This window comes from Anguilla anguilla, chromosome 6 (assembly GCF_013347855.1).
Source record: "Anguilla anguilla isolate fAngAng1 chromosome 6, fAngAng1.pri, whole genome shotgun sequence".
Taxonomy (NCBI): Eukaryota; Metazoa; Chordata; class Actinopteri; order Anguilliformes; family Anguillidae; genus Anguilla; species Anguilla anguilla.
The window spans coordinates 15,308,546-15,322,660 of NC_049206.1; the positions used below are offsets into that span (position 1 = coordinate 15,308,546).

Genomic DNA, 14,115 nt, shown 5'->3' on the forward strand with positions numbered 1-14,115 from the left:
TTCCACACCAGCACTGTGTTCCATATAAGCAGAGAGTTCTATATGAAGAGAGAGTTCCATAGGAGGGCAGTGTTTCATATGAGCAGAGAGTTCTATGTGAGCAGGGAGTACCACAGGAGTAGAGTGTACCATAGAGCAGGGGGTTCCACACAAGTGGAGTGTTTCATATGAGCAGAGAGTTCTATGTGAGCAGGGAGTACCACAGGAGTAGAGTGTACCATAGAGCAGAGAGTTCCACGCAAGCGGAGTGTTTCATATGAGCAGAGAGTCCTATGTGAGCAGGGAGTTCCACAAAAGTGGAGTGTACCATAAAGCAGAGTTCTGCATGAGCAGAGGGATCCACAAGAGTGGAGTGTACTATATCACTGTCCCCACATCTCGCCACTCCACTCTTGGTGATCGGGCTTTCTCCTGTGCAGCACCCAAACTCTGGAACACACTCCCTCCCCACATCTGTAATGCTGAGACTCTCTCCACTTTTAAGAAACATTTAAAAAATCATCTCTTCACACTAGCTTTTGCCTGAACAGGACATAGCTATCCACTCCCCCATGGCACTTTTATTGATTTTATTACTATTATTTTATTTTATTTTATGTTTTTATTATTTATTTATTTATTTATTTATTTATTTTATTTTTATTTTTTTTCAAACTGTTGTTAATATCATGTGTGTATCTGTAGTGTCTTGTCATTCTTCTAACCATTTTAATACCATGTAAGGTGACCTTGAGTGTTCAGAAAGGCGCCTGATAAATAAAATGTATTATTATTAATATTATTTGAACAGATGAACCCTACACATGTTACACATGTACCTCATGTGCCAATCATGTCACATGTACCTCCATCCAGCACTTATTGTGCCTTTTATCATTGTCTTGATGTTGTAGCTTATAATGCCTCTTTGTTTGAGCATAGGTTAGGTCAGAGTAATTTTCACTGTGCAAACTGGACTGAATGTGTTCATGGCTATGAATAACTGTACAAAATAAGTATTGTACCATATCGGACCTGTGTTTTGTAGTTGTTCCAATGACCTTCACTATGCACGTATTGTACTTCGCTTTGGAAAAGTGTGTCTGAAAAATAAATGTAATGTAATGTAACAGATTCTATCCCTGCTTCAGACCCGTCACATATTTATTATTCTACCTAGTGCCCATTTTCCTTGGATTCAGAATTCAAGTGGAATAGCACACCTGTAGACTGAATAGTTGTTATTTTTCATCCAGTGAAGTAAACCAGTGATATAATACCACACACACACACACACACACACATATTCTGTGTGTGTGCATGTGTGCGTGTGTGTGTGTGTGTGTGTTTTAAGTGTTATGTTGCCTCTGAAGTAGAGAGAAAGATAGGTATAGGAGATTAAGAGAGAGGAAAATTATATGGGAGAAAGAGAGGGAGTGTAGGAAAGTGAGCGACAGTAAGAGAAAGAGAAGAATGGGTGTATCAGAGTAATAGAGATGATGATAGCTGCTAAAGAGCTTTTCTGTTCAGCATTATAGAAAGTGAGAGCTTAGCTTGTTGTTTTAGAGCAGGATCAGTTCTTCCAAATGGCTGATGGCAGAGGGAGGTATGGGTGCTGGCATATAAGTTCGAACATCTGTTTTAGGGAGTAGCGAGCAAAATTGTTCATTTAGGAGATTAGATCTGACAGTGTTCTGGCCTCCCTCTCGCCAGCATTAGCCTGGAGAAGGAAGCTGCCGTAGTCTGTCTGTGCTCAACCTTGCACCCGTCAGTTTATATTTGAATGCCCAGCCCCAGCCACTACAGCGCTCGTGCTCTTACCAGGTGAGCGAATTCAGCTGCCATCTGAGAGGATAGCCATATCCACCACACTTTCTCCCGAGGAGCCAGAGCTGCTCGTTACTGACTGCATCCTTTACCGAGTTCTCCCCGTAATCCTGCCTTCGTCATTCCTCCAGTACTTTCCCTCCTCTTAGCAAAAAGGTGCAAACTCGGCAGCAGATATTGGTCACAGACACTGGATGACTCATCTCCTGCAGAGGTCCTGCACTATTTGTCCTCCTCACAGTGCATCGCTGTATAGGTGTAAAATCTCCAGATTTCATGCATGTATTAACATTGCCAGGCATCTACTAAAAAATGTTTTTTTTTTAAGTTGTCTGAAAAAATAAACGTTGGCTGTCTAAAACCACTGAAAAGCCAACATGGTTGCTTTCATTAGACTGTGTGGCAGTTTTGGAGCTCATACCTGAGCCTCACTTCAGAGACTATAATAAAGTTTAACTGCAGTTATTTCAGAAACAAATCAAAATCAGTACAGCCCAGCTTTCTGAAATGATATGGACATGACATGGCTTGAATATCATAATAATACATTTATTGAATACAAATATGGATCAATTAATAATGCAAGATTTATTAAATATGGACAAATGATTAATAACAATGAAATTATTGATTAACTAGGGCACTAAAAGTGATCAGCATGGTAATTGGGTGACAGGGGAATATAGGTTAGTACCTCTGCTGTAACAGATGATGACCAGCTCATAATACGGGCGAGCCGCAGCTAAGACCATACTATGCGGCTAGTGCCTTAATTCCACTAATCTGGAAACAGGAAATGTACAATTTCAACATTAAATTGAAACTAGGCCAACTAGGGACACACACATGCAGCAAATGTAATCACAGTTGTCCTAAAAAAACATTGTGTGACAAAAGGGAAGCTGTTCAGCTGGTTCAATGTCCAGACATTATGAGTACATGGACACCCGAGCGCTTACTGGCTACAGGTTAGCAGTCTCCACTAGGGCTGCAACCAAGGTCCAAACGACCAGACATGTCAAAGTTCCTTTTGACCACGACAGCTATTTTAAGTTTATCAACATGACGGTCCAGTCTTTGGTGGCAGGCCACCTCTGGCTCAGTGATCAGGCTTCTAGAAAAGCCTTTGAAGTTGCATCTGTTATGGTCAGGCTGAGCCGTTCCTATGCTCACACGGTGTGAAAGATTTAGGGGTTAATATTGATGGAAAGGGATGACGTGATGGACCCACACGGGAGCCCGGGATTGGGGTCTATAGGTGATGGTTTCGGTGGCGCACATGCATGTAATTGGTCCCTTCAAACACAACTGTCAATCAGACGTGGATGAGGCCCCACTGACACATTGACACAAACCAGTGTTTGATGGGGGAGTTTGTGACCAACTCACACAAACCGTGTGTCATGACAGTGGTGCACACAGACTGAGGTAAGACTGACTGGTTTTTACTCCAATTTATACAATTGTAAAATCACTTAAAATATTGTCTAGTCTGAGGTCAGCATTAGACACAACGTCAGTGACTGCGTGGATGTACAGTATAGCTCTGTGACAGCATGGACATTTCACAACTTCCCCAGAGGTTGTGGGTTTGAATGCAAGTGGATCAGCAAGGTTCAGCAAGGTACATAAGTAAGGTACTTGATCTGAATAGTAACTTTAAATGTCCAACTGCACAAATATTTCATGCTAACTTCATGAATTAATTATGTACTAGTAAATTAATTTGAAAAAAAATCTTCATGGAAGGCAGATGGAAATGGCACGATGCTGAAATTTAAAAATGTTATATACTTTTATATGTCCTAGAGCTCATTTTAATTACTTAAACTTCCTGTATGTAACTGAATTATAGTGATATCTACTCCAAACTGTTTCAGTTTTAACACTCCACTGTGGCTGTAATATCACTGGGAGTCCACTGACCGCAGTGTGCTAGTACCATTAATCCAGGATTTGGACACTCCCTAAAGCCATAACCAAGCACCTTAACGCAGTGGATAAATTCTTCAAGTAAGCTGAAAGACACGACTATTGCCAACAGTCATCCTTAAGACCACCATGTCACCCAGTAACACAGTTAAGGCCAGATAAGGTCTGGTGAGTCACAGAATTCCAAGGTAAGATGTGGACATGCTTACTCTATGTACAGTGCCCTTGGACCCTGAGAAGCTGTCTGTAAATATATATTTGAATTACCACTATTATACTGTAGTAACACATGCACTATTAAATACTGTCTCACACACTGATACATGTCTGTATCACTGCAACATTGTCTTAATGTGTAAACCATATGTCATTGTCATTCGTTTTTATTTTGAAAGTGAATACTGGTTATCCATACTTTTTCTTCAGTAGATTGAAGGGTTCATCGTGGGTAAACAGCATGCGTATTCAAAATTCTATTTGAAAAGAGATGAATAGGGATCCACTCATTATAAGGATTATAAACAAAATGTTTCACAGCATATCACCGGAAGAGAGTTGGGTAACATTTCATTATAAGCACAATACCCCTGACAAAACCCTGCATACAAAAACAAGTGTGATACTGGTATTAGACTAATAAGTACAGTTGTAAAATAAATGGGCGGGGAGGCAGAAACCATTCAAGTAACTTTTTTTAGAGAAGTAAAAACAAAACATTTTCAGTACAATCCCTTGCAGCCCAGTGGTTCAAAGTGACCATAGTTCAACCATTTACTCGACTTTGCATCAGGAAGTAGTAGCCTGCCCTTGTTTTGAAGATGAAGAGGTAATAAGAGACCCCAAGAGCCTCTGGAGTTGTGCCAACGATGGCAACCTCACCTCACGGCCACAGAGATGGCAACCAGCACACATGCTCCCATAACTGCCAATTACACGTGTCCCAACCTCCAATTTTAAAACAAACAGTGAACACATCTTATCCTATTCAGACACTAGCACAAATGATGCATGATGGTGCCAAGGAAACCACAACCTAGAGGGAAGACAAATTTTTCAGCTCAGTTTTGAACTTATGCTTAATGCTTTGCTCATCTAAAAAGCCAATGTGTCAGAACAGCGCAATAAAGTCTATCTCAGACATATGTGAAGAAATAAACTGGAAATAACAAAATGATTTTCAGGCTTGCTGGTAAGCTCACTTACATAAGGAGAATTGACTTATCGGTGTTCGTGTTTGGATGGAATTGGATGAATGTTCGGATTAAATTACCACAAGAATATTATACAAGTTATTTGAGACCCTATTTGCAGCTAGATCTGGGTTTAAGTATCCACTTAATTTCTCATTTTTAAAATGCATTGTATTATTTTTAACAGAAAAAGGAAATGATCATATATATATATATATATATATATAGTCTCCAGATTTGGGACCAATTTTAACAGGAAATATATCTGACTATTTACAATTCAATACATGCTGCTGTAGATATTTATACTTGACTAATGGTCTTCAGTGATTGTTGTGATTGCTTTATTCCCACAAACCCAAAAAATACAGAAAGACGGGGCATTCCAATTCCTGTGATAACACGGCCCTGCTTTTTTGATGTTATGTAAAGGAAGAAAGCTAAGAGCTGTCTTTCTCTCGTGGCTAAATTGCTCTGAGAATCTATGTGATTACGCAGTAATCATACTCCCCTTTATTTTCTTGTTTTTATTTTTTTAGAAATATGCCACCATTTGGCAACGAGTGGGGACTGCGGGGGCCGTTCTTTCCGAAGAGTACACATTTCTCAGAGGTATATTGTGCACTTCTCTTTGATCACTCTCAGTTATGCGGTGGGTGGTTTCGGGCAGAGCACATGATGGGCTGTGTTCTTCCTTTATTCCCGGGTATGTTGGCGAATAGGAAGGAGAATGGCTGTTTTGAAGGATATCCCCAGCTGGCTCTCACCAGCGATTAAGAGAAAAGCCAGGACTGTGTCAACAGCAGACAGCTGATCCCTGAGATAAGAGAAGCCTAATGCCTCTCCACAACAGACACCCTTTCCACCGCTGCCATCCCTCCATCCAACGCAAAGTCAAGAAAACAAGATGTGGGAGATGCAGCGAGGAACGGGGGCGCAGTGCTCAATTGCCATTCACTTAAGACGGCACCGCAGCTGGGGGAGGGGAAGGGGGAGGGCGGGCTGCACACTGACCTGCTCTGAGAGGTGTCTCGCCCGGAGGAAGAATCCCAGCAGGCAGCCGATGATGACGGCAAGCACGGAGAGGATGAGGAGCCCGTTCTGTTTGCAGACGTTCTTCACCCTCGCCCACACCTCGCCCAGAGCCATAGCTACAGCGAGTCCGCGGCCCGTCCACAATCACAACCCCATATATATCAGACAGCGCAGTCCAAATTGAGCGAGGGGAAAGCAGAAAGTAACCAAAAGAAGAGGAAAGTGACAGATAAAAAAAGAGCGCGATGGGCATGAAAAAGTCAAGTTGCGGTAAAAGGCAGTCCAGGAATTGCCCTCCACAAAAAGCCCTTTGCAACCCAAACGGCTCAGTGCCTGCATGGGGAACAAAAATCACTGCACTTTCCAGGCATCATCTCTCGTGCCGCCCACCCTCCCTGGCCATGACCCCACCCAGCTGGGCAGCCTGGCCAATGGGAGACCAGCGACAGCTGGTGGTATTGTCCATGGGGTTAATGCCACCAATCCTATTAGGAGGCACTGTATTATGGGGATCTGAGGCAGGATTACAAATCTCTGAACAATTGGTCAGGACTACATAGAGGTATGAGCAGGACAACATGGGAGAAAACATGTCAGCACATTAAATTAATTTAATATGTACAGTAGATGAGCCTAGGCATGAGGAAGAAAAAAATATGAACCAAGCTCGCTACTCTGACCACCCCCAAACACAACTTCATCCAAGGCACACATTATGAGAACAGACTGCTGCAGTTGAGCATCATGGGATATGCCTGAGCTGTTTCTCTTTTTTTATCATTCAACAGACCTGTATGTACTACGTGACTGATAGATCACAGCAATGTACACATCAGTTTTCACAGCCTTATTGTGTTCCTTAGATACTTATGGAATCTATAAAACTTATATTTATTATTATTATTACTATTATTACTATTATTATTATTATTATTATTATTATTATTATTATTATTAATAATAATAATAATAATAATAATAATAATAATAATAATAATAATAATAATAATAATGCTACCACTACACTACACAAAAATAGAATTTATAATTTTTTCAGTGTATTTTTAATGCTGGAACTGAAACATTCATGTATACATTAACATTCACATCTAAGATTTAATTATCCATCCATCCATCCATTATCTATACACACTTATCATGAGCAGGGTCGAGGGGGGGTGCTGAAGCCTATCCCAGCATGCATTGGGCGAGAGGTAGGAATACACCCTGGACAGTCCGCTAATCTATCGCGGGGACATAAGATTTAATTATTTTTTAATTAAATGTTTTCACTTTCACAAATTTTCTCAAATTTCACAATTTTTTGTCTTTGTCTTATCAAAATCAAAAGGCTTTATTAACATCATGGATGTGCTGCATCTACCTTTTGGATCATTACTGGTTATTTTACTGAAGTGACAAAACACTGCAGGTTTATTATTTTCTTCTTATCCATGCTATTATCCTGCCAGCTGGCAATTGATAACCATTGTATGGCAAAGCACCTTTGAATGCAGATTCACAGTGGTCACAAAAGCATCTTCCAATATATTGGTGAATTTTTCTGATGAAAGTTTTATGCTGTAAGTCGCTCTGAATCAAAGCGTCTACAAAATATCAAAATTGCTAATTGGAAGTGTCGACTATGGCATTGGTTCAGTTGATTACAGCCTTTCTTCTTTCACTACTCTGGTCTTAAGTGTTACTTCTCTCCTTTGGCAGTTTCTGATGCCCCTATTAACCTGCCTGAATGATTTGATGCACGTTGTTAGTCATAATATAGTGTAAAAGTGGGAAAGGCAGACCAGTGGTGCCTGATCTGAAGGCAGCTGTGTAACTACGACCCTCTCTGCAGTTTTGACTGGATCCTGAGGTGACATTGTGATATACAATCTAATCCTAGTCCCAGTTGACCTGCAGTGTAGTCTTATGTAGGACGTGTGCATATGAATGTGCGTGGGTACACATATAAGTCTGCGTGTGTGTGCGTGTGTGTGTGTGTGTGCGTGTACGTGAACATCACTTTTCTTCGCCCGAAATATCAGAACACAGGCGAATGGCAACATCAGTCACCTAACCACGTAGGAAAATGATGGCCAGTGAAAAGCTGCCTAAATAACTTCTGTAAAAGTTACAACAATATAATTCTCCAAGATCCCCATTAGCATGACAAAGCATGGCTACCATAAAAGAGAAATATTAAGTGGCAAAAAGAAGGCTGTTTTTTGTTGTTGTTGTTGTTGTAGTTGTTGTTGTTGTTATTGTCCATTTGCCTATTGCTTAAGAGTGGATGTTATTGCTTAATGATCCCAGTTACTTTGTACAAGCGTATTCTATTTGAATACAACCACAGTCAGTTGAAGCGCATGACTTCAATATGGGTCGTATATGAAAGTCAGCAGGTTAAGAAATTGCATATAAAAGCTGATTCCAGTTGCAGAGTAATTTAGCATGTATTGGGTCAGGGATGATTCAGTCACACAGAAGAGCCTGTGACCCACAGAAAGGTGCTGATCTCTTCATGCATCAAGGCATAGATCATATGATTGTACTGTAGCACAATAAGGTTCCAAAATTAGGGACATGGAATTTGGCAAAAAAATCTCTCTCTTTTAAAAAACAAAACAAAACATGCTTATATTTTCAGATTTAACTTCCATTGTCACTTGTTGAGTATGTTGATAAAACTAGTCACAAGTAAACCATTTTAATAAGGTCGGGAATCCTTCATACGGATCTATCATAGGGTGGTTATTTTAGGGGAGGGGGGCATGAGATGGAAAAATGTATAACCCCTTCTGTCATAGACAACCATTATCTGAATCTAAATGTACGTAGGCTAAGAAACACAGTCAGTGTAGCTTGCATGTGAAAGCAGTTTCTTGTCTAGACAAGGCATACAAAACGACACTGATTCTTCACTTGTTAGCTCAGTACTAGTTTGAAAACTCATTTGGGTGTCATCGAGTCCATATGATCCCTTTAAAACATTCTGAGTGACCTGCTGAAAGTGAATAAGCACTGTGCATATTAAGCAGAGTCAGAATTATAGAAAAACAGACCTTTTGCTAAGCTTTTAGGAAGATTCTTGTTCAGGAAGACATGAAATTTTTGGTTGAACTACCCATTAAGGCAAAATTGGTACTGTTAAGTGCTGAAGAATACATTAGTACCTTTGATCAAAATTGCATTCAAATGATATTCCTAATTATGACACCTACACTGTCAAATAAGATTCAATCCATCTTTCAGTGCAAACATCCATCCATGGTCAGGGTCATGAGGGGTGCTGGAGCCTATCCCAGCATGAATTGGGCGAGAAGCAGGAATATACCCTGGACATGTTTCCAGTCCATCACAGGGAAAACACACCAGTCACTCACGCACTCAACCCTAGAGGCAACTTAGACTCCTTAACCTGCATGTCTTTGGATTGTGGGAAGGAACCGGAGTACCCAGAGGAAACCCATGCTGACAAGAGGAGAACATGCAAACTCCGCACAGAAAGACCCTAGCCGGGATTCAAACCAAAGACTTGCTGTGAGGCAACAGTGCTACCCACTGCACCACCGTGCTACCCTTCAGTGTAAACACAACATTAGAAATACATACTCTAACAAAAACAAAAATTAATCTAACTTTTTTCAGCCTTAATATAAATAAGTATTAATCAATTAATCTATTAATAAATTCCATGCTATCAATCGAAATGTAATTTTATTACATGGTCAACTTTAGTCAACTTATAACAGCAGCACTGCTCTCAGGGGGCGACATAGCTCAGGAGGTAAGACTGGTTGTCTGGCAGTCAGAGGGTTGCCGGTTCGATCCCCTGCCCTGGGCTAGTCGAAGTGTCCCTGAGCAAGACGCCTAACGCCTAATTGCTCCCAACGAGCTGATTGGTACCTTGCATGGCAGCCTTTCACCGTTGGTGTGCGAGTGTGAGTGTGAGTGTGTGTGTGAGGCATCAATTGTAAAGCGCTTTGGATAAAATCGCTATATAAATGCAGTCCCCCCCCCCCCCCCCCCCCCCCCCCCCCCCCCCCCCACCTACAAACGGCTCCTGTTCTTTGAGGGAGAGCAGGCTGGTGATGGCAGAATTCCTTAATCAGTTCACGATTCAAGCGGCTAACAGGAGGAACCACAACAACCCAGTCTTCAGATGTCATGCTGACTCTGCCATGCACAAAACAATACAACCAAGGTTAGGATCAGGTCAGTGTTCTTCCACTAATAGACAGATGAACATCACACCTATATGTACTCTTTGAACATCTGATTGATCTCATGTGTATCACTATCAACCAGAGTTGGACCCCCTTTTGCTGCGGTAACAGCCTCCACTCTTCTGGGAAGTCTTTCAGGTAGATTTTACTTGTACTTCTGCCCTCAAATTATACCCCATCAGTCCCACAGAGGACTGTATTACATGACATGTGTTTTTCCATGTGCTGTTTGCACTGGACTGTGTAGTGCATACTAAAGAAATGTAGTCACTTCTGTGTGTTTGGTAAATACATTTTTATGCATTGTATTGACATGTAGGTACACGCAGAGTAGACATTAGCATTATTAATGAATGAGGCATGCTGGTCTCGGAAGAAGAACTCCCTAATCCCTGGATAATCCTGGCCAGATGAACCCTGAGAGGGAAATATTGGCAAAAGGTGGGGATTACTTATGGATGTGGGGAGTGGGGTGGTGGCACCATCAGGCAAAAATGCACAAGTGCACAAACACACACACACAAAGGCCAGAGTTTGCTTGCATGTATAAAAATGACAAAATAACAGCTACAGTCTGTATTCACACAAATAGGACTGCATTGAGCCAAAGACAGACATATAGTGTGAACTGCTTTTGAAATCACTGCATTGAGTTCTTTGGTTTTTTATAATGTTTTCTTTTTTCTCCACTTTATTTGCCACTTTATTCTTTTCGTAAATGCGCAAATGCACAAATGCCCTGATATCCACCTCTCTCAACCATCTACTGCCAGCCCTAGCTCCTTCACCCTCAACTCCACTTCTAAGCTCATCGAAATGTGATCAGGTGATTCAGTGAGCACGACAGCATTAATGCACCCAGCCCAGACGGCATGTCTGCTGCCACTTTAAAGTACAGCGAGCGACGAGCTACCACCTGTATCGACGGACATCTTCAGTCAATCACTGGAACAGTGCACTGATCGTGCCTGTTCTATCTGAGTCATTTGTTATTGCCTGGTCCCCCCCCCCAAAAAAAAAAAAAATAAATAACAATAAATATCCTGTCTGAACAACTGTAGACCTGTAGCATTCAACTGAGTCATCAGGAAAACCTTTGAGAGCTTTACCCCATCTCAAATCCATCATGCATACCTTCTGGTGAAAAAGTATAGACAATTGGCTTTTTATTTCATGATATTTACATGCATACACGTTTTATAATTTTTATCAATTTTCAGCTGTGAAAAATTATGATAATGGATGACTTTCAGGTGTTTGCTTCCTCAAGTGTTTCCTTTTGCACGGATACTTCAGAGTGACTGGCTGGTCTTGGTTTTAGTCTTTCTTTGTTTTCAACTGTGGATATTGTATTTGAAGTCAGAGCTATACACCAGAGGCCTAACTATGGCTGAAAAACACCACAGGTGGACAATAACAAATTTCACTCTACCATTACTATACTTTTGGGGGGAACTGTATAAATTATTGTGAATATGATGCATATGTTCATGCTGTATTTCTAAAAATAGTTTATAATAACACATAACAATTATGGCGCGTACTCCTCTTGCAAATTGACAATCAATTAAAGGAACAGAAAAGCTGATATTTATACATTTTATTACACTACCTTGACACCATGAAATGGGTGAGTCATCTATGACTGTAATGTGTCACAGCTATGCTTTTTCCTTGATTCTGTTGCCAGGTAACAGCTTGTATTGCAGTTCATAACTAACTGAACCAAACACACCACTTCCTTTCCCTTCTTTTAAGCTCCATCTACGTCAGCACATATTTAAGGCAGGAGTGGCCAATCTTATCCAAAAAGGGTGTGGGTGTGGGTGCGGGTTTTTGTTTTAGCACAGCACTAATGGACCTGATTCAACCGATTAACTAATCACGGTCTTCAATCAAGACCTTGATAATTAAAATCAGGCGTGTTAGCGCTGGGCTAAAACTAAAACCGGCACCCACACTGGCCCTTTTCGAATGAGAGTGGACACCCCTGGTTCAAGGCTTTCAGTCAAAGTACATTATTATTATTATTATTATTATTATTATTATTATTAGTATTATTATTAGTAGTAGTAGTAGTAGTATTATTAGTATTATTACATGTTTAATTAAAAGACTTCAATAGCACTGATGAGACCGTTTCAACTGAGGGACATATAGCTGTAAATTTTTATTATTCTGTGCTAAATCTGGGCGTGGGGAAAAAACAGGAATATTAATAATCCTCCCCACACACAGGATTACACATATAGTACAAACAGACACAATTTTGGGACCAGCGTTTGACCATATGCTGGGATGTGCTCCTTTTCTTGGGGCAAAGGCAACAAGCTGTTCAAAGAGGATCAGTTATATCAACATAAAAATGGATTTCTTACTCACATTTGACGGGGATCCTTATTCACTGAGGAACAAAGTCACCTCCTTCCAAACATTCAACATTTTTGAGTTCCACAGTAGTGGGAATGTAAGTATACACTTACCACCCTCAGAAGGCTGCTCAACTCCTCCACCTGGTGTATTAGTGTGCACTGTGTGCTGCACCACATGAGGCTAATTTCTGCATGATGAAGAAACCAAGCTGCTTCCATCTTCTGTTCCAGATGTATTACCACCCCACAGAGACAGACAACGCATAAGTAATCGAGAACCCAGGACAGTCTTATGCCTCTTTTGACTGTGTCTCTTTTATTTCTTGTCATCCCCCTTTTCGTACCTTCTGAGATGGACAAACCATGGTAACTGTAACCTACTGCTGTTATTTAATGCACAAAAGGGACAGCTGTACAATCAAGGATACGTTAGATGATAAAAAATTTTTGAAAGGGATACCACACCTCTGGGCTGGAACCACAAACAAGAACACCCCTATATCACATTTCTGGCTAGGAACCACAAACAGGAACACCCCTATATCACACTTCTGGCTTGGAACCACAAACAGGAACACCCCTATATTACACTTCTGGCTTGGAACCACAAACAGGAACACCTCATGTGGACCGAGCAAATCATACATTTCTATTACCACACATAATATTCAAAGTATATCATTTTTAATATTCATAATGTTTTTATTTAGTACCATGTAGGGGAGAGTCACCATAAATGTAACAGCATGGGGCTTTATTCATGAAAAAAGACTGACCTTAACCACTTGGAGCATTCATAATATGAGGCTAAGGCAACATGGCAAGCAAATTATCTGAACACGTTTAACATTAAACACTGAACTTAAAAGTCAAGTCAAGAATTCCATAAACATATAACAGCAAAAAAAGCACATTGTTTGTCATATCAACTCAGAAGATGCATAACTGTGACAGCCGTTATACATACAGATGGGAAGATTTTTTTTTTTTTTTTTTTTTTGGTCACCTAGCGTCCAGTTCCCGCAAGAATACACTCTCTCCTAATTCTTAAGCCTTGAGCACGTAAAGGCCAAGGACAGCCATTAAGGGAGTCCAATTAAACCAGGACCCTGGACAACAACGACACGACTGACCAATTGTGTCTGTGCCTTTTTGTATTTTTATGTCGTCATTACATCATCCTCTGATGTTTTTTTTCTGACCACTGACAACAGTTGGAATATATATGAAAAATGGCTGTTGATTTATTTTGCCATTGCGTTGTCAAATAGATTGATTGGAATTCACCATGGCCGTTACGCCCGGGAGGACACGAAAGACTCAAAGACTCACACAGGCTCTGTAATATAAGTTGAGCAGGAAAGGCTCGACTGAAACAAACTAACATTTTAATGGTATCAAGATTATTAAAGATACCGATGCTCGATGCCGTGTTTGAACATCACCGAGAGACGTAAAATAAGAAGTTTATGGCGCATAATTAAAATCCACATCATCATGCAAAATCTGTGTAGTAAAACTGAATGTTACTTTCCCGGTAATTTTTTGTTCGCG

The 14,115-nt window shown here is 40.6% G+C and overlaps 1 protein-coding gene across 1 annotated transcript in view; it reads right to left on the minus strand.

Moving 5' to 3' along the window:
* slc1a7a (solute carrier family 1 member 7a) overlaps positions 1-6,138 on the minus strand; it is a 33,908-nt gene extending 27,770 nt beyond the window's left edge. The window contains exon 1 of the mRNA XM_035423401.1: positions 5,943-6,138. Within this exon, the coding sequence (XP_035279292.1) occupies positions 5,943-6,077 (135 nt within the window). The 5' untranslated portion in view covers positions 6,078-6,138. The remainder of the gene's footprint in view (positions 1-5,942) is intronic.
* Between the last annotated feature and the right edge of the window lie 7,977 nt (positions 6,139-14,115).